This window comes from Callithrix jacchus, chromosome 2 (assembly GCF_049354715.1).
Source record: "Callithrix jacchus isolate 240 chromosome 2, calJac240_pri, whole genome shotgun sequence".
In the NCBI taxonomy this organism is placed as follows: Eukaryota; Metazoa; Chordata; class Mammalia; order Primates; family Cebidae; genus Callithrix; species Callithrix jacchus.
The window spans coordinates 93,312,277-93,337,255 of NC_133503.1; the positions used below are offsets into that span (position 1 = coordinate 93,312,277).

Genomic DNA, 24,979 nt, shown 5'->3' on the forward strand with positions numbered 1-24,979 from the left:
GCAGGGGCATAAGGATTTGTTTGCTTCACTGCCAGTGAGATCAGATTAAGAGATTGCCTTATGGGTTGGGAAGTGGGATGTGAGGGTGTTGCCTAGAAAAAGAGAAGAGTCTATTAATGATATTATCTTGCCTGATAAAATCAGATGCAGCTATGATGGAGTCGAAGACAAAAGGATCATGGGCATGCAGCTGGACAGAGCAAGCAGCTCTCTGTATGTTGCATTCTCTACCTGTGTGATAAAGGTTCCCCTTGGCCGGTGTGAACGACATGGGAAGTGTAAAAAGTATGTATTTTGCCTCACTGACAATTAGAAAGTCCACGGTGGCTGGAAAACAGTCCTAGGTAGCTCATGGTCATCCTCTTCCTGCAGAACCTGTATTGCCTCCAGAGACCCATATTGTGGGTGGATAAAAGAAGGTGGTGCCTGCGCCCATCTGTCACCCAACAGCAGGTAAGGAGCCTGAGGTGTGGGAGAGGGTAAAGTGGCTTCCAGCCACAGTGCATTCTAGATGGAAGATTTGCTCTCCTCACACACACCACCACACAGCTTTCTGTGCACAAACTCCAGCAACGGGACTGTCAGCCTTTCTCCTTCCCTTTCCCATTTCATAGAACCTCAGCACATCACATGTTGCAGATTTCCAATTGATTAATCATCTTTGGACTGATTAACGACACAGAAGGGAAACACAGTGGGGTTCGATGTATTCTCTGGAGGGAGGGACAAGAATGTGCCTGTCTTGATCATCATGGTGGGAAAAGCAGAGAAAAGGAGCAATAGGACAACAGTTAGATTAGAGAGTGGTTTGTCCAGCCATAGCAAAACTGGCTGTTGTAATTGACTGTGCAGGGTTGAGAAGAAATTGCAGAACATTTGTTAAGCAATGCAGCTGTACGGCAAGCATGGTGTATATACGTCCAATAAACCTTTTCCTGCCCTGAAGAACAGTTGACTCTATTACTCATTAGGCAGTCAATCAGTTCTTGGCAGTTTTCCAACAGATCAGCTAGATGAGGCCAGTCCACCATGCCTGTGATTTTGGTGTTGAAAATTGTTACCCTGGCTTTAAATGCTTAGATGGTAATGGCTAAGAGGTTTCTTTTTATGCTTTTACTTCAGTGAATGTGAAATCCAAAATACATTTGCAAAACTATTGAATGCTCATCTTTGATGGGTTGTGGCAACTCAAGGAGGTTAGAGCAGCACAGATCTTCCTTCAACACAGCCATTTCTTCAACCTCCCCAGATCCAGTGGGGGAACAGGACCATCTTTACATCGCTCTGAGCCTCTTTTCCTATTTTAGAATAGCTAAACAGACCTAACAGCATATCTGATGACTGTTGTAGTCCCATAAACAGAGCTAATGATAACTGTATAATCTGACCTGGAAATTTGACTAATGCAAAAGGGTGACTCACTGTATATTATTAGAACAGCTTTGCAAGTAGCAATATTGACATGCTATAATATTAGAGCATTGTACCTTTTCATGGGAACCCTTAAGGTGGAGGAGAAAGAATCACAAAGTGTAGTGAGGAGAGCTACAAAATGACCTATGTCATTTCTATGTTCAATATGTGACCAAAGGCTATAAGACTGATTTCTTAAATATTATTATTAAGTCAATGTAAGAACTCCAAAATAGTTTCCTTAAGGTCTGTATTCATATTTCAATGATGCTGGCATTGCTCAAAACATGGGGCACTCCCTTCGGAGAGTGGGCTCCAGGGCATGATGAATATTGGCTGTCATTGCCATTAGAAATTTTTATCTTTTGAGGAATTTGATTTTTAATGTGGCAAAAAGGATTAGAAACCAAACATGGCAGATTATTAGATCAAGCTGTGACTTTCAAAGTAGTTTTCCTATATGGCTCATAAACTCTGAAGGCAGTTGCAAAATAAGAGTTTCAATTATATTGTGAGAATATGTACAAAGCATCCCCAAAGGAGAATGACTCTGGTATGCTTATTTTAAAAATCAAAATAGCTTTTATTAAAATTGGTTTTATTAATGTCATGTGGCTTATACAGCCCAGTGGTGACCTAGTAGACTTGGAATTAACATAAGCATGTACAAGAGAATGAGAGTAATACTCGCAAGGACTGGGGCAGGACTCTGAGTGAACAGATAGCCAAGTGGTCTCCAAAAAATGCACCACCAGCTCCTGTCCCCTCACTGCCCACTTGGTCCTTTCAACACTTTATCATCCAAGTTTTTAGGCAGATAAAGGTCTAGGCAAAGAAACAGTAAAGGTTTAGAAAAGCAAAGGCAGGAGTGAAAAAGAGAGTAGAGAGGAAAAGACTTTTTTTTACTTTATAGACTTCTATATTGTTTATATGAGGAGTGTATTTTAACATCTGAACTTCTTAAATGCTTAAGAAATGCTCAGAGAATTAGAGTAAAAGAAGGATATAAATAATCTGCAAACTAATTATCTCCCTGAATATTATCTGAATTCACTGATTAAACCACGACTTCTCTTTGGAGAGTCACCTAAGACTCATTTCTGTAAACTTCAGAGATAAATTTTCAAGCTATTATCTATTTCTTTTTTGCACCTGCCATCAATTTGTCAAACTGTGTTACTCTCTTTAGTGAAACTTAAGATTCATTTCTGAATAATGACTCCTATTATTGTATTCATTTCTGTGTCTCTTTCCCTTCCTTTTTTAAAAGACTGACTTTTGAGCAGGACATAGAGCGTGGCAATACAGATGGTCTGGGGGACTGTCACAGTAAGTACACTCTTTTATCCATTTTTATCTTTGGGCAAAGATGCTTTCAGTTAAAGGCCTAGATACATCAGCTCACATGTGGAACTGACTGCAGCTGACACTAAAGCATTCGTAAATGACAGAAATCATCTTGTAAATATCAAATAAAGAAAGCAGTGTGTTCCAAAGCCAGTTGTCACTGTTGTCACTATAAATGCTGGCACCTATTTCATTAATTCTAATGCAGGGGAACACATTCACTCTAGAGGATGTTAATTACAGCAAAGCAGTAAGTTAAATCAGCATTTCCATTACAAAATGACAGTTTTGCTGTTTTTTTAAAATGGGCTTTTATACTGTCAATTTTAGCCAAATAACAAAAAGATTGATCATTGTACTCTAGCTTTTTAATTGAGTGAGGCTGTTTTATTCTTGAACATAACGACTAACGAAAGTAATTATGTTTTTAAATTAGATTTGTGTCTATTACTGTATGTGATAGGAAAAAAAAATTCAGAAATAACCCACAAGTACAAGGCAAATCATTATTTGTTATTATTATTATTTTTTTTTGAGACAAAGTCTCACTCACTGTGTTGCCCAGGCTGAAAGTGGCGCAGTCTCCACTCACTGCAACCTCCAACTCCCAAGTTCAAGGGATTCTTGTGCCTCAGCCTCCCAAGTAGCTAGGACTACAGGCACCTACGACCACACCTAGCTAATTTTTGTATTTTAGTAGAGACGGGGTTTCACCATGTTGTCTAGGCTGGTCTCACACTCCTGACTTCAGGTGATTCTCCAGCTTTGGCCTCCCTAAGTGTTAGGATTACAGGTGTGAGCAACTGCACCTGGCCAAAATAACCTTTTTATAGGAATCAGCCTACTATGCAAATTTCAGAATTCATTATTAAATGGTAACATTTTAGCTAGAACTTTATATAAAGGATCTTGCTCAAATATCTGCCCAGTTATCCTGTGACCTGATTAATATCAATATTCTCCTGAAAAATGCTTTTTTTGCTAATTTAAAGAATAATACCATACTCTTGGAAAATATGTCTAGTTTGTGCTGTTTCAAATGTTACATATGCTGAATTTCAAGAAGCTTGCATTCAAAATGGCACCAAATAATATCTCTTAAGGGAATGAAGCTGTATTACTTCTGTTACTTGATTCCGTAATGAAAATCATGGATATAACTCTGAGTCTCAGTCATGAGTACTGAAATTTCAGACTCTAAAGTGTCATTCAACTTTCTACCTTATCTTTTTTAGAGATTAGTTATAATCAAATAAAGAAGGCTAAAGTCAGCCTTATCTCTAAATCTTTGCCATATATATTTTTTTTCATTTACAAACTGGCAAAAATTCTTTACACACAAAATTCATGAGTAAATAAATAAACATAGGAGAAGTGCCATCACCAAAAGATGTATGTTACGTGTATGCGTTCATCTCTATCAGGGAAATAGTTTGATGATCCATCAGTGGACCTTAATCATCTTAGTGCATTATAGCTTTATTTGCAAGGAAACAGGTTTTATTTAATATGTGTGTGTGTGCGTGTGTGTGGTGTGCATGCACGCATGCTTTATTAACAGCTTAGTTGGCTGATGTTGAGCCATTTTCATCACATTTATATTACTTGTGATAGTGGCATCTGTAGAAAAATAGGGGTGTAGATTTGGATCAAAATCTACCTGTTTCAGAAAATATGTGAAACAGGTAAAGATGGTTGTTACTGGTCTATAGAATGTCCACTGTACCAGTAGGCTCACATCCTTTTCTGTGTTCTCAGGAAGAAGAACATAAGAAAGCCTCTGTATGTAGCATAGGGGAGGCTCTCAGGTCCCAACCCCGTGATTTACTCTTTATTTCTAGGCTAATCTTAGTGGTCAATCCCCTGGATCTGCCTTCATGCTTTGTAGTGTGCCCTTGACCTTTAACTTCACTCCTGCTGAGGCACGTAGGGTGCTTGCTTACTCGGGGCAGGAGGTAAAGCTGCTCCTCTGCCTGCCTGCCTTTCCCCGTGTTCCTGCTGGAGCATGAACCACCTCTATTAGACAGACCTATCCCCACATAGGTATTTGGGGAGGATTTCTATAACAGGTGCAATCATCATAACTGGACAAAATTAACAGGATTTTAAAGGGAAAGGAGGAAAATACAAAGAGCCAGTGTTAGAGGCTGAGTGCACCAGATACCTGACCCCGACACATAGCACACACCTGGATATGTTGTCTAATATATGTAAAGGTTTGTTTTTTGTTTTAATTTCCAAACTAAAACCCCTGATGACTTCAGAATACTGTAACACTGGACAGTCCCTCACAGCATGGTTGCAAGGATGAAGTAAAAAGAGAATGTAAAGAAAAGGTGTTTTTTTGTAAGTGTGGTCCAGGTATCACTTATGCATATGCATGTCCCTCTGTATAAAGTAGGGCTTAAACTCTCAGAATCACCTATTTGCAGTTACTATTTCGTCTGCTAACTCTTGCATTTTCTCTGCCTCTTGGCAAAGGCAGTGACTAGGAGGAAATTCACTAGGTGGAAGAGATATGGAGGTGTGAAATCAGACTGAGTATAAAGCATCTTACAGTACATACAGGAATTAAAAAGCACTTAGGAACAGGGATCATACATTGGCATAGTTCTGTATTAGCTCATTCCCACTTACGTAAGTCACACTAAGCAGAGAGTAAAACATTAAGTAACCTTCTCCTCCCTTTTGTCTTTCAGATTCCTTTGTGGCACTGAATGGTAAGGAAGATATTACTCTCATAATTTAATACTGGTGAAAACCTATCTGAGAATTTCTTTTTCACTAATCCTTTGAGTATGTTCAAATCTAAAGTTTCTTTTTAATTAATTTTTTATCCTCATTATTTTTTTATAGACATTTCAACTCCTCTACCAGATCATGAAATGTCTTACAACACAGTGTATGGTCAGTTTATGGTTTTTTTTTTTTAATTCTTTAAGTCATTCATCTGGCAGTAGCTTATAGTTTTCATTCCTAAACATTATGAACCAGATTCTTTGTTACTTTAGGGCCCCAATTCACTAAAATTATTTATTAATTTCACCATCCTTCAAAAATCACTCTGCTTATGTGAGACAATTGATATGGGAGGCTGAGTCCTAAATTTTTAATCCAGATAACATGAAATATGCCAACCTTGGGGAGTTTGGTGAATACATTTAATGAGTTCTTGAGGGAAAAGAAATTGCTTTCGAACATAAGTATATCCAAGACAAAGGAATCGCGCTGATAACTAATAGACTATAGCTTTTTAGCTGATATAGTGCACCATCCCCCAAAATGCTGGCACTCAGGACAATACCCTCTACTGGCGAAAATCCATACAAGATACATAGGTCAGGTTCTTATTAGAGAAAACTTCCCAATATAGTATGAAATTGGCCACTGAAATTTAAGCTCAAAAAAAGTATGAATATTTAGATATATTCTCAGTATGATTTCTTCAGAACGTAGACAAGGAAGAGTGACGCAGTGGAAATGATGTGCAAACAGGATTTATCTCATTGTTCTTGGTCTGAAACACACAATCAGTATATTAAACAAAGCTACTAAGCTCATAAACAGAATATTCTGAACTCTTTATATAGGAGTTGAAATGTAGCTGTTCTATTTACGTTTCTCAAGGTACCCCCAAATATTTATTAGGGACCTATCCATGTGTTTTTTAAAATATTGTATGAAAAACATCTCTGTGATGGCGAATTTAAGCCTCTGCATTATAATGGGAGCTCTGAGTTTCATGTATACACAGCCATTTTATAGTTTGTGTGCTTAAGATCTATAATCAAGCAATAGATCCAGGTCAGTCTTTAACTATAGAAATAGGTAATAAGGGAGGGAGAAAAATAAGTTTTCAAAAAGGAAAAAGAAAAGAGGAAGGAAAAGAAAGCAATGCAGATTTATGATCCAAAGAAATAGTTCATGATGGCTACAAATGTGTTGAATAGCTCTTTGTAAACTCTCACTCCCTGTGTCAAATTAGCATACATAAAAAGCCTTTCCGAATGTCTTAAAGACTGGCTTATACATTGGAGCTGTGTAGGCATGGAAAACAGTGCCTGGTTTCTCCTGACTGGCCCTGTGAAGTAAGGCAGTGTAGAGTAGATGAGCCCACAGAATTCATCCACCTTTAATGTTCCCTCATCTGTGATTCAAACCAGAATATTGAACACTAAAGACCAGAAGAAAAATTGCTCAGAAGGCAGATGTCATCTAGTTTAAACTGCCTTTAAAGAAAAACCATGCTTAGCATCTGCTCTTTTCCAATATGATACTTTGCAATCATTTCCTAGAATTGAATAGTCCTTATCAGATATTGAGAAATTAAGATCTTGAAATGAATTGAACCAGCAACCTGCCCAGCATTCATCAGTCATACTAAGACCAATTTTAACTCCCAGGTAGTTTCTCAAATAGATAGAATAATTAAACTATGGGATATAAAAATTACTCCCTAAGCTATGTCCTCTCTTATTTCCTTTACAAAAGGAAAGGTACTTATTAATTCTTCCATGTTAACACTTTAAAGGATGATGCTCACTCATTTTCAGGTCTTGAGGAAACTAAAGAAGAGTTGGAATTTTCCTTTCAGCTAATAATCCTATCTATTTCACCTTAAATCTATTCAGTGTGAAGCAGTTAGATTATTAATTGACCATTAAAATGAGGGCTGGTTCAGACATTACTTACAAAAATATAGGCAACTTTTTCAAATAAACGATTGCAAGGGTTGCTAATTTTGACGTTAATAAACCCAGAATAGCTTTCACTTATCCATTCAGCAAATACTTGTTGAATGACTGCTCTGTCCTAGGCACTGTACTGGGCACTGCATTTGTAGCATCAAAAGAAGAACCAAACTGCTATTGTTATGAGCATGGATATAGACAAGGAAACCAACTCCAAAGTGCAAAGTGCCCCACGGTTTCTAGCTGTGTCTTGTGTGTGTCCTGCAGTCTGTGGCTGCGTGTAGGCCTGTAGATCCAACTATAAAACCAGAACTGCCCAACTCAGGAAAAGGGATCACTTCAGTCAATGATACAGGCTTTCTGCTTGTCAGAAGCTCTGTGCCACACAAGTTACATATGCAAGAACCCCTTTTAGTGAATTGGGCCCTGATTATTTTCCTTCTCTCTTCATCTCTTATATTGATTTAGTGTCTCTGTTTTGCATCTAATTGTCTACAAACATTGTTAATAGATTTGAGTATGAAGGATCTCTAACCTCTGGAATCACAATGACTTGTAGATATAGAGAAACAATATGATGCATTAAAGTTAACTTTCAAAATGTACCTATTTATTTGTATTTTTTGAGAATGATACAGTATAAGCTCTTGAATTAAAACGTGACCATTCTTATTGGACTGACAAGACAAAATTATAAATTCCAAATCTATTGACATGTGATATCACATCCACAAATGTTTGCCTATTTTGTAGCATTATTTTGGTTGCAAAATCTCTTAGGGAATGTACAAAAATAATATAACCTTCAAAATCAGATTAGGAGAAGGAATATAAGTGGTTTCCTTGTCATTTTTTTTAAGCTTGGAGAGGTAATAACACATCTTTGTTCAAATCGAGGACTGCTGCTTAATGGTGCTTTTACATGGCAGTTCTAAAATTTTTGAGAATCAGGTCTTGCTTTCTCTGACTGTTTAATTCACCACTGGCACGTGTTTCTTATCCTCAAGCATAAGTTTAAAAGATTACGAACCTCATGCTGCTCAGTTTTTTTCTTTTGAGCAAATCAGATGCATGGTTTCTCTAGATTTACATATAGAAAATCGAGATATGGTGGGTATTAGACTAACACTTCGGTGATAGGAAGAAGAGGCTGATTTCTCACATTTGCATAAAACATCTTCCTACCTAACTACCATCTGGTCCACATTAATTTCCTCTCATAGCCATAGCTTTCCATTACCAATGAGTTTTCCATGTATTTGCAGCATATGGTCCAGGAAATCTTTCTACAGAGAATGTGTCCCTTAGGCATATATTTCCCCTAGATTACCGTATTAAGAAACGTTCTCCCTAAACCATACTTATGGCATTACCATAAAATTGCCCCTTGAACACAGTTAAATTGAAAGTGTTCAAAATGCATACCAATATCAGGTAAAAGAAATCTTGCTACTTGGAGGGGAGGTATTTTTTATTCTTCCCCACTTTCTCTTTCTAATTCCCTACAAAGCTATTTCTAATTGTTTGCTTATGCTGGGCACTGAATTTTCTCTTAGGCTGACCATGTATTTTATTAGAGTAGTCTTGAATTCAGGAATGGAAAAAAAAGTTATGTTTTAGACTTCAATGTAAGCAGAAAGGAAATAAAGGAACTTCTATATTTCCATTGCTCCGGCTTCTTTTTATGCCCCTGTTCTCTTATCTGTATCATGACATGAGATGTGAAACTCAGAAATGTAAAAACAAAAAGTCTAGAATAAAGCATTCCTTGAGTTTTAAATTAACATGCGTTTAGCAGCTGGACACAAAGCAGACTATTTTCAACAAATTGGATGTTTGAAGCTGTTCAACAGCCAAACAAGTACCACACAGAAGGGACCTCTTCAGTGTTACCAGAGCTTTGGGGCAGCATTTAAGTGTGGTGGCTCCATAGATATCTCTATAGCATGGCCAAGCCACTTGGCTTGCTTTTTCCTGCCAAGCAGAGTTTTAAGAAGATAAAAAGCTATCTTTGTTATATATGTTTTGTCTGTAATTTGTAATTTTACAGTCTCTTGGTGGGGAAATCCAACTTCCAATAATAATTGTAAAAAAGAAGAAGAATACACTGTACTTACTCTTATAACCTGTCTTTCTGGAGGCCGGTATTTTATTTATCATGTGCATGGTGATCACACTGCAAGGCTGAAGCCTTTGGAGTTATGTGAGTCTGCCCTACTTTCCACCAAAGGCACCGATTACACATGCACAGTAGTTGCCCTCATGTCTTTTTAAAAATTGTTCAAGAGGTTGCTCTATGTAAGATGGTTTAATAAGCCAAAAACTCCAGTTGAAAATCACAGGGAGGTCATATTTTATTTCTACCAGAAAGAACAGGTAGTAGGGCTCCTTTAAATCATTGTGTCAGCTTGGATCAAAGCACCTGATACAATCTGTATTTAACCTTATGGAATGATGGAGGGAGAGCTTATGAACAAATTCACAGGAAATGGCTAGAGTTTCTGCTTTAACTCTCAACCTAGCCATTTTTCTGGTATTAGCCTATGGTAGCTTATCTGAACCTCCGAAATCTATTTTTTTTCTAATTTGAATCACTTTAGTCAATGCAGCCTCAAAAATGAGGCTATTTTTATTGAAATAAGACACAAAAGGCACAGCCATAATAGCACGTAACAGTCGAAGCCTTCATTCCAATGCAAAGACAATGGGAATAGATCCCTTTGGAAAGCAATTACTCCCATAAAGTGAACTTGAGTTGAACCTGAAGACTAGACACACTGTAGAACCTCCATGGGAAGGGCTCAGAGTAACTGAGTCACTTGTGATGGGGACAAGACTTACTCACTACCAGAAACCTGCCCCATTGGTCACAGACGTGATTCCCAGAGCGGACACTTTCTGTGTTTGATGCTGCCATGGGAATATCAAAGAAGTATACTGGCATTTCTTGAGCACCTACTATGTGTCACACTGTGCAAGATGCTTTCACCATTATGTCACTATTCTCCCAACACTGAGAGGTGTCATAAACCCTGGGTGCACAGGATAGGTTAAGTGATTCCCCGAGGCCCACCCAGGAAGTGTCAGAGATAGGATCTGGCCCTTCGTTTTCTAACTACAAGTTCAGGGGGTTTTCTGCTGAACATGCCACCCCCCACTCACCACCACCACTAAGCCGTGTCATTTCTAGGGCGATCTCCTCTCATCAGTCTTACAGCCAACTTGGGTGTCCCACCTGGGCCTCTGAGCAAAGGGAATGTGGGTCTCTCCGGTAACGTTTTCCTAACTGTATTTGTGATGAAAACAGGGCACTCCAGTTCCCTCTTGCCCAGCACAACCACATCAGATTCGACGGCTCAAGAGGGGTATGAGTCTAGGGAAGGAATGCTGGATTGGAAGCATCTGCTTGACTCACCTGACACCACAGACCCTTTGGGGGCAGTGTCTTCCCATAATCACCAAGACAAGAAGGGTAAGGCCTTGGAAGTGCCTCTTCCTCTCCGGGGAGAGGGAGGGAAAAGTGGGGAGGACTGTGTAACTGCTTCCAGCTGAATTTTAGCAGGATTTAAGGAACCTCCAATTCACTATGATTGAAAGCATCTCAAAAAAGACTGCAGCTCATCCTCTATGTGAGGTTTGACCCTAAATTATTCTCTGGCTAAGGAAAAACCACACAAAACAAATAATAGATCCTCCCAGTTTCTTCTGCTCAAAAAAGGTGTGGCTTGGCCCGAAGCAGATGCTGGCTTCTGACATCCCTTGCCACTCCTCTTCGTCACTTTCTGTGATTTTTTGGACCTTCTTTTCCCACCATAATGTGATGGAACGCAGTTCGGGCTTTGGCAAGTGAATGCAGTTGAAGTAAGGGCCCTGTTAATCAGTGAATTGAGAAATAGCCAGGCAAAGTCTTTTCTGGCCGGTAGCATCTCTCACTCTTGCCTGGTGCTGAATTTGAATAGAGCCATGGTCCTCAGATGTACTGTAATTGCCCTTAGAGGACAGTAGCTAAGACAAAAATATGTTATTTAATCAAGCAGCATTGCTATGCATTTAAAATGGAAAGGAAGCCACACTAAATGAAAGGGACTCTACTGTGAACTGTCCTAAATTCTCCTTTGCTTTCTTTGCTTAACTGCAGACAGGAAATGTCATCTCTTTTCTTGCCATTTGCTGCTTCTGGTAACACATCCTACTTTAGTTGCAGCTGCAACCAAAGAGGCCTTTACTTGTCCAAAAAACAGTCTTGTAAATCAGAGACTGAAAAGCCCAGTTATGTTGCTGAGCTGTTTCCCCCCATTCAGAATTGTTTACTTCTATATGTTTTCAAGAGTTTCATCCAAGCAGGAGTTTGAGTTTTGAGGGCAGAGCAGCCTCCGTGACCTTTAGAAGACAGTGGCTATCGTGCCCTCCCCCAGACCATTCTACACACATATTTCCATCTTTGCTGTTAGAGAATGTTTTCTGGGCTGACTCTCAGACTACATTTTCAGCTGCTTTTTTGCTTCTCGTCTCCTGAGAGTGCTGGACTCTCTGCTGCTCTGTTTGCCAAGTCAAAATATAAAGATGGAGCCCCTTTTGTCTTGTTCTTGAGCATGTCCTCTGAACTGATTTTATTTTCTTCTATAGACTTCTTTTTCCCCTTAGTAATATGCCCTGCCTCCTTTTTTTTTTTTTTTTTGAGACAGAGTCTTGCTCTGTTGCCCGGGCTGGAGTACAGTGGCGGGTGGCAACCTCACAGCACCTCTGCCTCCCAGGTTCAAGCGATTCTCCTGCCTTAGCCTCCCAAGTAGCTGGGATGGATTACAGGTGCTTGCCGCCATGCCCGGCTAATTTTTGTTTTTGTTTTTGTTTTTTTTTAAGTAGAGACGGGGTTTCTCCATGTTGCCCAAGCTGGTCTTGAACTCCTGACCTCAGGTGATCTACCTCCCTCAGCCTCCCAAAGTGCTGGGGTTACACGCTTGAGCCGCCACTCCCGGCTAAATCTTTTCTTTTTTTTTCTTAAGCTGGTTTCTCATCAGCCTCTTTCAGTTTGAGCGAGGGACTCCTTGGTCTTTCATCCCAAGAAAGCTCCAGATAGGTTACAAGCCTTAGCAAATGCCATTATTTGTTATGTGTGGCTCCTGAGCTCAAACATGCTAGTCTTGACTGTGTTCTCAAGAAGAGAAAATGTAGTAGAAATCTAAGTAGTTTTGCCCACTGTGATTTTCTGAAATGAAACAAAACAAACAGCCTTCCCAGTAAAGCATTAAATATACCAACTAAATATCTAGCTGTTGGTTGCAGTGATTTTCTTTTCACTTCACTGAGAGGGGTAGCGTGAATTTTCTCTAATCGTTAACTGCCCCCAAGGAATGGAGGTTCTCAAGGAGTCCAATTAACACTTTGACAGATCATTTTAAAATTCGGCATTGTTCATTCTCTTGGGTCTTATTATATTGACAAAGCTGGAAGCAGTCTACATTTTGTCAAACAATGGTGGCAGAGGTGATTGCATGGGTGTTTAACATGATCACTGTTCTTGTGCTAGTAACTCCTTGCCTTGTCCTGTCAAATTCAAGTTTGTTTTTTTACAATCAGTTATATGTTTGATGGGGCAATGCCAATGAGTTGTTGTGCAGAAATTTTAAACAAAAGATGTAGCTTAATGTTCCTTTTATCATAGTTTTTATGATTTCGATTTCCATGTTGCTCCAAATTATTTTTTGTTTAATGTTCATGATTTATTTTCGACTTTTGTTTCGTTTTGCCGAGCACTGTGTGGTATGACTTGGCGATGGCGTTATTCTGTTGGAAAAGTCTTGTTCCTTTTCTGACTCACCATGGCGTCCCTTAACTTGAACCAATCTGTGATGCCCTTGCTTCTTTTCATTCCCTGATGTCAGTGCCTTAATGATGTCACATCCGTGTATGCAGCATCTCCCGAGATGCAAGAGTTTCATGGGTTTTTTAAGGGCCTGTGATGGGTGCTCTTTCTACTGGGTCGATTGTCTCATGAGAATGTGACATTTGTATGCCCCAGCTTTAGGAGCTAAATATACTCTGGAATTGTTTCTAAAATACATCGCATTTCCCCGCTAAGCAGAAAATGTGCCCACTGACCAGCTCACTGAGGAGTCAAGTATCCAGTGCCTGTTTTATTTTGGCCTCTGGTAAAAAAAGGCCAGTGAACAAGGCAAGCCCATGGCTCTACTCTGCAGATATGCTGCTGCCAGTGAGCTGGTCTCATTCATTGTCCACTTCATCCTCCAAACAAGTCTCCATTTCCAGAGTATGTTTGCTGCGTTTTTCTTTCTTTTCCCTGCTATGTCTTTCGTCTTGATTTAGTCCTGTGCGTCCCTCACATTCTGTCGAAACACCCTTCCTCAGCTTGCAGTCTAACCCCTTCTGCTACCATTGTTCTTAGCCTCCCCCTTTCAAAATAACAGACCCAAGCCCTCTGCCCCTCTGTGGAATGTTCCAAGGCTCTTTCCTTCTACACTGTGAGTAGCATTCTGATGCTGTATGTATATACAGTCATACTAACAAAGCGTGAGAAGCGACTTGCACAGTACGCGGAAGCATTATCATAGAAAATGAAGTAATTTTCTCTCTCAGTAACTGGCCTTGCCCTTCATTACCCTACTGGCCTTGTCTAATGTCTCTTGTCCTTGCTGCTTTTCTTTAAAATTGCCTGATATCTTTCAAGCCCTGAATTCATTAGTGAAAACACAGCCAACTGCTCTGTTTTATCTCTGAGTCCCTAAATGTCTGGAGCCTCTAGAGCAAGCCCTTTAATCACCAAGTTGATAAATGAGATGCAGCCCTGACTCCTTCTTTCTTGGTTTTGCCACATTAAAAAAATACATATTATTTATTCCTCTTATAACTATTGAGGTGGTAATGGGTGGTTACAAAGGGCCTCTAATTACATATAAATAAGAAAAAGAAAATCCAGTTTATTTTTAGATCTGGCTTATTCCCCACCACCACTTCCCACAGCAAAAGAAATAAGAGCTTTCTTTTTTAGGTTAAACAATACTGAGAATAAATAGCCACTCTTGTGCCTCTTATTTCTTACCAAAAGTAACAATACTTTAAAGCTGATTTCCAAGAAGTCTGTGAGATATGTAAGTAAATTAGCTATGTCCAGAGCTGCCAAGAGAGCTGTGTAGCATACCTATAAAATGTAAATGCTGACCACTGCTGTGAGGACTCAAAAATCCATCCTGAGCAGAACAATCCCCGACTTCAGACTTTATTTGACAGAGTTCTTGTGAGTTCTCAGAAAACAAATAAAATAGTAAATATAGAGCAGTTCCCATTGGATTGAAATGCCAGAGTTATAGTATGCTTATATCTTTTGGGAAATCATTAAAGTGAGATATTATCACATAATTACATTTAGTCAAGAAAATATGCCCATTACAGATGAGAATAAGATATATTATAGAAACAGAATTTAAATTAGAGATTAAGTGAATAAGCTAAAATGGATAGTAAATGTTGAATATATTTTAATCAATGTACAAGCTATTTGTATAAGCAGTTTTTTAGTTTGGGAAATAATATTCCGGTAAGATTCATGAGATCTATAAAGATGATTAGTATTGTCCACATCCCACAATCCTAAATGGAATTTTATAAATCACAGAGGTTATCAATAATTCTCTTTATAGTTAATTATTTATTCTTTAAATGTGCAGTAGCCTTCAGCAGTATTGCCTCCGAGTGAGATGAGCAGCACCTTCCGAGGGATGATTTAGGTGGCAGGGACATGATGGCCTTCAAGAGTCTTGAGTCATGTGGTGGAAATTTATGCCCTTTTCATTGCTCTTTCAGCCTTCTTCATTATCTTCTTGATTGTGTGAAAGAAAAAGTCTCAGTTTGGTGTTTTCTCATTAACAACTCCCTACACTTGCTACTGTCCCTTTTTGACAAACAGAGAATAGGGTTTACACTGGGGCTTTGTCTTACAGCTGGATCTAGCTGGAACTAACATCGTTTTGCTTTAAGTTAATTTTTATTTTTCTTGTTACATTTTATGTTTGAAAAGTGACACCTTTTTTTCATTTGTGATAATGATACAAAGTTTCCATTTGAAATACGTTTTTAAGGTAATTTAAATAAAATATTAAGTAAATAATGCAAGAGTTAAGAGGGATATAAAAATACTAAGTAAATAATATGGTAGGTGAGCTTCATTCTTATGACTAAAATTGTAGTATTGGTAGTTGAATGACCAAAGTTTAGGTTAACTCTGGACTATAGCAGTTGAAGGAGTCCAGTAAAGATTAAACTATTACCAAGAACTTTGCTTCTGACGTTTGGACGAATGAGATTTCATGACCACTGTACCCTCTCCTGGCTGGGCATTACAAAACTAAGGGAATACACGCATCACTAGATTGCAGTTATACAATCTAGTGCCCTTCTGATTTCTTTGCTACCTACTGAGCTTTGTGTTTCGGGGTAGAAAGTTTCATGAATAGGAATTTAAAGTAAAATGGATTTAGACTAATAAGAAATTAGCCAGTCTAGGCTTGTCAAGCATCTGCCAAGTTTTCTCTCCACACCAGTATCAAGCACCCTAGTGTGGTCTGCAGCTAGTTATGACTCAAATCATGGCCTAGAGAAAGTTGACCTTCAGCCTTTCCACTTTCCATCTCTTTTGCTGATATCCATAAGGACTGTGTTGCTACAGAGTGTTGCCCCGGCCTGGCAATACCCTACAATTGACCCTTCTTTTCTCCTTTTCAAACTTAACCTATTCTGAGTTCCAAGCCTTCAATGTCAGGCTGTCTTTATTAACAGATTGAGAAATCTCATTTTAGGTGAGTATAGTTAATAATAGATCCTACCCCCTGGTTACTCTTACATTTTAACACTCTCCAATTCTTAAAACCTAATGGATTTGGGATTTTAAAGCACCCTGGTTCTCCCAATGCAGAAGGTAATTTTTTGGCTCCTATCAAGTCATATATAAGTGATTTTATGGACAGAGAAAATTATTCCTGATGATAGTAAAGGAAGAAAAATCGGCTTTTCTCTCTTCCTGACTCTTAAACTTGGGCTGAATTTTCTATGCCATTTCTTCAGTAACATTACTGTAACAAAAAGATTTTCTGAGATGTCTCAAGCAGAATTTATCACTGGCTCTGTAGTGCACTTTGGATGCCAATGAAGAGTTAGAGGCTATGTTAGAGATAGACATAATTCCTGTCCAAGAAATATCAAACACCAGACAGATGGAGCACAGGTAGACAGGAAAGCACACCAAAAGGCCTTTATGACCAACACTCTCTTTATGAAATGGCAAAACCACACATTACAGACTTAAAAAAACATATTAGACAAGTGAAGACAACTTGGCGGGACACATCAAGGACATAGCACTCTGAAACAGTTTTTCAGCTCCCTTCCTTCAGTTCTTTCCCCCAGTACCAATATTATAGTAGTAACACATCACTTGACAGGGAAGACGAAGAAAGTGATGGATGTTTGTTAAAGGACTCATATATAAAATTTTCATGGGCATGTTGGCATACTCTGGAGTTTTTTTTTTAAGGCTGAGCTTTATTTCAAGAAAAAAAATCTTGGGCCTGGCGCGGTGGCTTATGCCTATAATCCCAGCACTTTGGGGGGCCGAGGAGGGTGGATCACTAGGTCAAGAGATCGAGACCATCCTGGTCAACATGGTGAAACCCTGTCTCTACTAAAAATACAAAAATTAGCTGGGCGTGGTGGCGCAACCTGAGTCCCAGCTACTCGGGAGGCTGAGGTAGGAGAATTGCTTGAATCCAGGAGGCGGAGGTTGCGGTGAGCCGAGATCGCGCCATTACACTCCAGCCTGGGTAACAAGAGAGAAACTACATCTCAAAAAAAAAAAAGGACTCATACTAATTTGCATCACTTTTATTATTAAAAATGGTCCTGTTGCAAATGTGAGAGTAGAGCAAGGCAGTTTCAAGCAGACTTCAGAAAAAGGGCCTCTGTCTTGGGGAGTCCTAATAATGGGAGGGTAAGGGGTTTTCACTTCACTCAACAACGGAAAATTAACTGAGTAGGCAGAAGGTGTGCATGGTCAGAGGCAAGGAACACGAAGAGATAGTGAATTGATTGTGATGGCTCCAAAACTCTTTTGAATTAGAGATCACTTTTTTTTTTTTTTTTTTTTTTGAGACGGAGTTTCGCTCTTGTTACCCAGGCTGGAGTGCAATGATGCGATCTCGGCTCACAGCAACCTCCGCCTCCTGGTTCAGGCAATTCTCCTGCCTCAGCCTCCCGAGTAGCTGGGATTACAGGCATGCGCCACCATGCCCAGCTAATTTTTTGTATTTTTAGTAGAGACGGTGTTTCACCATGTTGACGAGGATGGTCTCGATCTCTTGACCTCGTGATCCAACCGCCTCGGCCTCCCAAAGTGCTGGGATTACAGGCGTGAGCCACCGCGCCCGGCTTGAGATCACTTTTTATTTTCAAGGTTAGAGGAAAGGTGTTCTTCAAAGTTCAGAGGAAATTTGGTATCGCTACTGTTATTGCTAACTACGAAAAATACAATTCTTAATATTTAGCTCATCAGTATTTTTTACTTATAAATTGTCCTATACCTGCCCCATAAAGATTTACCATCATTTTTATTACTCTAAACTTTAAGAGTTTAAACAATTTAACTTTTAGAGAGTAAAGATTAGCATCATTTTTATTACTCTAATCTGCCTGTATTCCTGGCTACTTGGGAGGTGGAGGCAGGGGAATTGCTTGAACCAGGGAGGTGGAGGTTGCAGTGAGCCGAGATCACGCCTCTGCACTCCAGCCTGGGCGACACAGCGAGACTCCATCTCAAAAAAAGAGAGAAAGATTAACAATTTTAATCTCTAAAAGTTTAGCATGGGTTTAAAGAGTATTTGTGGGAGTCATTTAAAGTACACTATTTGAGAGAAGAGTAGGGTTGCTAAGCAGAATACAGGATGCCCAGTTGATCTGAATTGCAGATACACCTGAATACCACTTCTAATACTTAAACAAAACTAAATGATTGTTAGTGTAAATACATCCCAAATATCGCATAGGACATACATTTAACTAAAACATTTTTTTTATCTGAATTAACTGAGAGTACTTAACACTTTTTGCTACCTGGCAATTCTATAGAAGATTTCACTGATTACTTACTCAGTGAGTATATAAGATCTAATTTCTATATTACATTTGGCCTTTAACTCTTAGAAATCTAACATAACTCAAAGTCTGATCTTGAACTCGCGACCTCAGGTGATCCACCCACCTTGACCTCCAAAGTGCTTGGATTACAGGCGTGAGCCACCACACCCGGCCTAATAACCCATATTCTGATCATGTTTAAGAAAAAAGCTTATTTCCATGAAAAGTACTTTTAGCATGCTTAAGTTCAGGAAATGACTACAGAATGTTATATATGTTTTTGAAATGTGATAAAGAGTAATTTAAAGATTATTATTGAAAACAGGCTTTCAAATGCCACTTTCAAGTAAGGAAGGCTCAGAAATCAATTTTTCCGTAAAGAGGATCATGGTTAAAACTATTGGTTCTTTTATGTTTTACTTAGCCTCTAATTTTTAGCAACTGTTATGTTAACCATACATATTTCTTTTTTCTTCCTAAATTATATGGCCGCCCTCCCTTTTTTTTTTTTTTTTCCTATTCATTTACCATTTTCATGGCTTTGGAGAGGAAGAGCTGGAATTCCGAAAGCGTTAAAAAATAATAGTTTAATAACAGTGACAATAATTTCATCTCAAAGAAAGGCAAGACAGCAACCTTCCCTTTTTTTTTTTTTTTTTTTTTTCCTGCATTCAACAGAAATTGAACGAACGTGCTATATGTAAACCTTATGCTGAGTGTTACGGAAGATACTAATTTGAATTTCACATAAGCATGGCATTCAGTCGGCTTACAGTTTAGTGAGGGATGCCCACAGGTGATGTAACTGCTGGGGCAGGGTGAAGTCTGAGAGCAAGGGAAGTCGAGGAAAGAAGGGGAGGGACAGTACTAAGGGAGTCTAAGGGGAGGCACACCTGATTCCAAATGGGGGACACAAGAAAGACCTTGCATAGTCTTGAAGGGAAAGTTTGATTTCACAGGAAGAAGGGCATTCCAAGCCGAATAAAGCCCATGACCAAGACACCACGCTGTGAAATGAGCGCATGATGATAAACAGGCTAGAAGTGTGCGGTGACTAAAGTTTTGGAGGACTGGAATGGGAAATGAGATTGAAATTGTAGCCTGGAACCTTAAATGCCATGCCAAGGAGTTTTGGCTTTTGCTACCCTCCTTATTAATTAATAATAATAATTATTATTATTATTAATTAATGAGGGTAGATGGTGAGAAGAAAAGAGCCAACAGGAGGGTAGAAGTGGGGAAAGATGAAGATAGCGAGATTGATAGATGGCAAATATATAATAGTCATTTAATCATATCAGGTTATTGATTACATGTACACAATAAGTTTGGGAAATGGAATTTATCATCAGTTTTGGATCTAAAGTGTCTGTTACTACACCTCGCTGGCATTATCCTGGTAGATGCTTCTTGCCAAATTAAGAGCTCTATCCTAGGTAAAACCCCAGGCAAGCTGAACTGCAAACTTGGGCTTCTTCCTCTCTTTAGTTAAAACAGTGGGGTGCAGCCAAGTACGGTGGCTTAATTAATAATAGAATCCAGGATGCCACTGTTTATTTTTACTATACTAATATTTCTTGGTCACCTATGAGAAAAGAAATCTGTTTGTAGTCTCTGGCTTTTCTTTGAGGGACTGAGGAAAATGATATTGTGAGCAAGCCAGGTGCGGGGCTCCCAAATGGATGACGTGGGTTTCCATGTTTGAATGTGTGCAGTGGGGAGGGTCCAGAAGCTCATGTGGAAGGCTGTAACTGTTCTTTCAGCAGTGTGGGCATAGATGTAGACTTGATCTAATTAATTTTGTATCCTTTTGACAACTTGCTGAATTTATCTAAGGTCTTGATGAGATTATTGTGGAAAGGGTAGAAGGAAAAAAAAAGTTAAATGTCAGCCATGCAGAAAGCTGTTTCATCTCCCTGCCTGCCTGAATTTGCACACCAGTATTTGAATTTTCTTTTCTAGGGATACCCACTAACCTATTATTTTTTTAACCTAACATTCATTTTCTCAAAAAAATGAAGGACTTAAATTATGATTATGGAGGCTTGAACTTTTGCTTTTAAAACGGCAACTTAAACCTTAGGGTATTAAAAAAATCAATTCACCTTCCAGAGGTGCTGCTCACCTTTAATCTCTAGCCACTTTTTCAAGCTGCATCAACTTGACATGACACTTTACCCCCACCCTCTTCCTTCGGTCTCTTTTTCCATTCTCTCCTATCTTTTCTACAAAAACACACACAATGACAAAGTTTTCTGACAGCTTAATGGAACTTTCAAGGACCACGGGGACTAGGTTAAGCGTGATCTTATTAACAGAACATCTGGAGTAGTTAAAAATTTGCTCTTTAATTGGCTCAGTGGCATGGTGTTCATCTAGATTTTGTTTCGTCCTAAAAATAAAATTGTGAAGAATCAATTTGTAGTTTGGATTATGTGGGAAAATGGGAAAATAATATTCGCTTTGTCTCAATCCTTTCTTTCTGATAGCCTAGTGTTATGAAGTTTTTTTTTAAAAAGCCTCATTAGAAGTTGTGCTTTGCAGACTTCACTGTTCCGTAGACAAACTCATCCACAGAGGGCAAAACAGTGAAAATCACGTAATTTCCTGAGAATAGCTTCTCTTTTCTTGACATTTTACATGAGAATGGCCTCAAATTACATAGGGCTTGCTCAGACTAACTACATCATGCATGCCATTATCATGTAAAGAAAGGGGATGGAAAAAGCTGTGTTCATTTGCTGGTTCCAGGGAGATAGAGATTATGCAAGTAATAGATAAACTCTTGCAAAGTGTATGGGCTGCTCTGAGGGACTGAAAGGAACCATGTGAACCTCGTTATATGTACATTTCTTAGCACTTTAAATTGTGGAAACACCCTGAAGTAAACTACTGAAATGTAGTTGGATATATTAAAATGTACTGGGTGCTTGGTAGATGGGATCTTAATTGGTGTCAGAAAGCCAATTATAGGCAATGTGAAGGTTTGTCACCCTTAATTAATATTTCTTAAGCTCTTATAAGTCTGCAACCTGACAACTATCTTTGTAAAGAGATTCATTTTTAATGGGGTAATAAAATTTTTTCCACTCCAATTATTTTTAAATTTCATATTTTTAAAAGGATGCATTCCTTTTCAAACAGATACATGCGATTTTTTTTTAACTGAAATTAGTGGCAGTCATTATGAGCTGAATAGAAATAATGGAAGTTTGGTTTAGTCAACCACTGACAATACTTTATTAGAAGAAAATGGTATTGAGAAGTTTATAGGGCGGCAAACTGCATTATGCCTAACCTTTTGGACATATTAAAGCATGTCATTTCCAGTCTTACAGCCTCTTGTTATTCATAAATAATAGATAGCCCTGGACACAATCATCTGACATTTGTTAGTGTAATAAATATACCCTAAGTGCTGATGGGTCTTGCACTCCATGATTTAAAAGCACACAGCAGAAATTTTATGTAACTTAAAATGTCTTATGCAATTCTATGGATTTGCAGATTCAGTTAAACTCAGCAGATCAGTAAGCACACAGCTCTACTGAGTGAACTGTTTTGCTAGGCATCTTTTATTATTATAAAGCAGGACCTTGCTCTGGGGAATGACACATGAGCTCAAGTCCCTCTTTCCACCCTGGGGAATATAAAGGAAAAGAACCTTCACGAGTTTTCTTTCTCTTGTCTAGTCATACAAAGATGGGGGTAAAGATTTTGGCATCCCCTCAGCCATTCTCAGATGTTGCTTAATAGCTGTAAGTTGAGTTGAAGGAGTGGGTTTTGAGATGATATTAGATGCAGGCCTTTACAGGGGACTACTCTGTCCAATGGTGGGCTCCATTGAGCACTCTGCTTCTTCTGCACTTTAGAACCAGTGCAGGGCTAACTGGGCTGACCCAATCTAGGACATATGTGAGATCTGTGGTACTAACCACTATCTGATGGCCACAGTTACAGAGATGAGGAGTATCAAAAATTCCCCTTCATGTCTTCATGCCAGAGCAAATACCACAAGCATTTGTCAGCAGTTTTGGTGCAAGCAAATTGGATTGATTCTTTTTTAGGAGTAGCAGAACAGTATTTTAGGCTATATGCCATGCTTTTGTCAGATAACAAGGGAAAGTGGTAGGAATTTGATTGTCTTTCCAATAAAACAAGGTCAATTTCATATTCTTTATCAGAGCACAATAACCGCAGTAAAGAAATCATCCAAGGCCGGGCGCGGTGGCTCACCCCTGTAATCCCAGCACTTTGGGAGGCCGCGGGTGGATCACGAGGTCAAGAGATCGAGACCATCCTGGTCAATATGGTGAAACCCCGTCTCTACTAAAAATACAAAAAAATCGCTGGGTATGGTGGCGCATGCCTGTAATCCCAGCTACTCAGGAGGCTGAGGCAGGAGACTTGCTTGAACCCAGGAGGCGAAGGTTGCAGTGAGCCGAGATTGCGCCATTGCACTCCAGCGTGGGTAACAAGAGCGAAACTCTGTCTCAAAAAAAAAAAAGAAAGAAAGAAATTATCCAATGAGACCCATTAAAGACATAGAATACACTTTGAACACCAAGGAATACTTAGTGCAATTATTTATTATTTATTTTACAGATCATTTTGAAAGTCTGGCTATACACTGCCTCAGTGGTGTCTGAGGTTGGACTAAACATTTAGATGTGTTTTCTGGAATATTATTTATTTCATTTCAGGGCAACACTTCTCAAGCTTTAGGTAACATAAGATTCATCTTGAGGTCTGGTTTCTGGGCCTAACCCAGAGATTCCGATGCAGAAACTTTGGATAGGACTTGAGGATTTGTGTCTCTAACTAGTTCCAGGTGATGTGAATGCTGAGTGGCACTGATTGAGGACACTGTCCACATTGCTGATGGGCTATCTTATTCACTAATCAAGGTTTTGTTGTAGCTTTAAATCCTTATTTTAATACTCTTGGCTAACACAGTTGAACCCTACCAAAGCATTGCCTTAAAATAGTCTTATCTTGGACCCTGTTCAAGACAGGCAACTTGTCAAAAATTCTAGAAACACAGTCCTTACATTATTGAGCATTAACATGTTTTCTGTACAATGCCAACTGCTTTGTGTTCATTTATTCAACCTATTTAATTTTTCCAACAACGCTCATCTTATAGCCAACACTACTGGGGCCTGGAGACTTAGTGACATGCCTGAAGTCACACCGTTAGCTATTTGTAGAGCCAACACTCAGATCCAGGTCTTTATGAGCTCAAAGTTTATGTTCTTAACCAATAACACCCAGTCTCATCTTTAACCCAGATCACAGGAACTATATTTTGAACAAATTTAAGTTGGAAGATTTAGTATTAAAACAGATGTGTTTCTTCATATTTGTTTTATCTTTGATTTATAGAGAAAAATCAAAACAAGTAATCAAATAATCCAAACAAACACTCACCTGAATCTCACAATTTTTTAAGGAGGTCCACTTCCCTATTTTGTGGCTTTGATGCCTGGTGAGAGAGCAGAGGAATAAGATGGGACCAGGAAGTCGGAAAATAGAAATGCTTTGTCTGGTTTTAGAAACCACTTAGATGTTGTGTTTCTAGTTTTATTGAAGAAAACTTAACGAAAGGGAACTTCAAAAGGCAGGAAAATATGCCTTGCAGATTCTACTAAAACTATGCCAATGTAAAAGAATCCTTACTTTTACAGGGACAGTAACAGTTCTAACACATGAAACCACAAACCAACATTCCAGGGCATGGCTTTTAAAAATTATCTTATCATGACCCTCAGTCTAGACATCAGTCCATGCTTTGGGTGTAGCACTCGCATTGGCAATGCCATTTCTAAAGCAGTAGAGCAGCGGAGGAAGACTGAACTGAGCCTTCACAGCACACAGGGAAAAGTGAAGCTGTTTCTTCTCTAAAAAAATGAAATTGAATGAGTTCCAGGCTTAGTCTCCCTTCTATTCCTGTGATGACATCCCAACAACAACAAAAAAATGCATCACTTTTAAAGGTGATGGAAGTGGAAGTGGGTTCATCGACAGTCAACCACAGCAAGCATTATTTCAATATGTGAGTTTTAAAATAGCTTCTGAATTGAGGATATTAAACAGGCAGGCCAGGAAGCTACCTCCACTTTGCCATGGTCAGTCATTAACTTTGAAGTCAACCTCTCTTGAAGACCATGGCTCCTCCTGGTGCCTAATCTGTACCCTGCCAGGAAACACACACACACACACACACACACACACTTAAATTAAAGGAAAAGGAAAGTTAGAGTTACAGACTCCAAGCCCATTTCCATGGCTGCTGGCATGTCAGTTTATTCCTAAGCCATCTGGTTCAGATTATGCTGTAAGTCAAGAAGGCTGCGTCCTGCCCAGATAACCACAGAGAGTTCCCATTT

The 24,979-nt window shown here is 39.0% G+C and overlaps 1 protein-coding gene across 3 annotated transcripts in view; it reads left to right on the plus strand.

Moving 5' to 3' along the window:
* SEMA6A (semaphorin 6A) overlaps positions 1-24,979 on the plus strand; it is a 129,334-nt gene that overhangs the window by 95,887 nt on the left and 8,468 nt on the right. The window contains exons 14-19 of one of the 3 annotated variants that reach the window (XM_035291048.3): positions 145-285; positions 373-453; positions 2,684-2,742; positions 5,460-5,480; positions 5,617-5,667; positions 10,759-10,923. In XM_035291048.3, the coding sequence (XP_035146939.1) occupies positions 145-285; positions 373-453; positions 2,684-2,742; positions 5,460-5,480; positions 5,617-5,667; positions 10,759-10,923 (518 nt within the window). The remainder of the gene's footprint in view (positions 1-144; positions 286-372; positions 454-2,683; positions 2,743-5,459; positions 5,481-5,616; positions 5,668-10,758; positions 10,924-24,979) is intronic. The other 2 variants (XM_035291049.3, XM_035291050.3) reach the window with 2 other exon arrangements.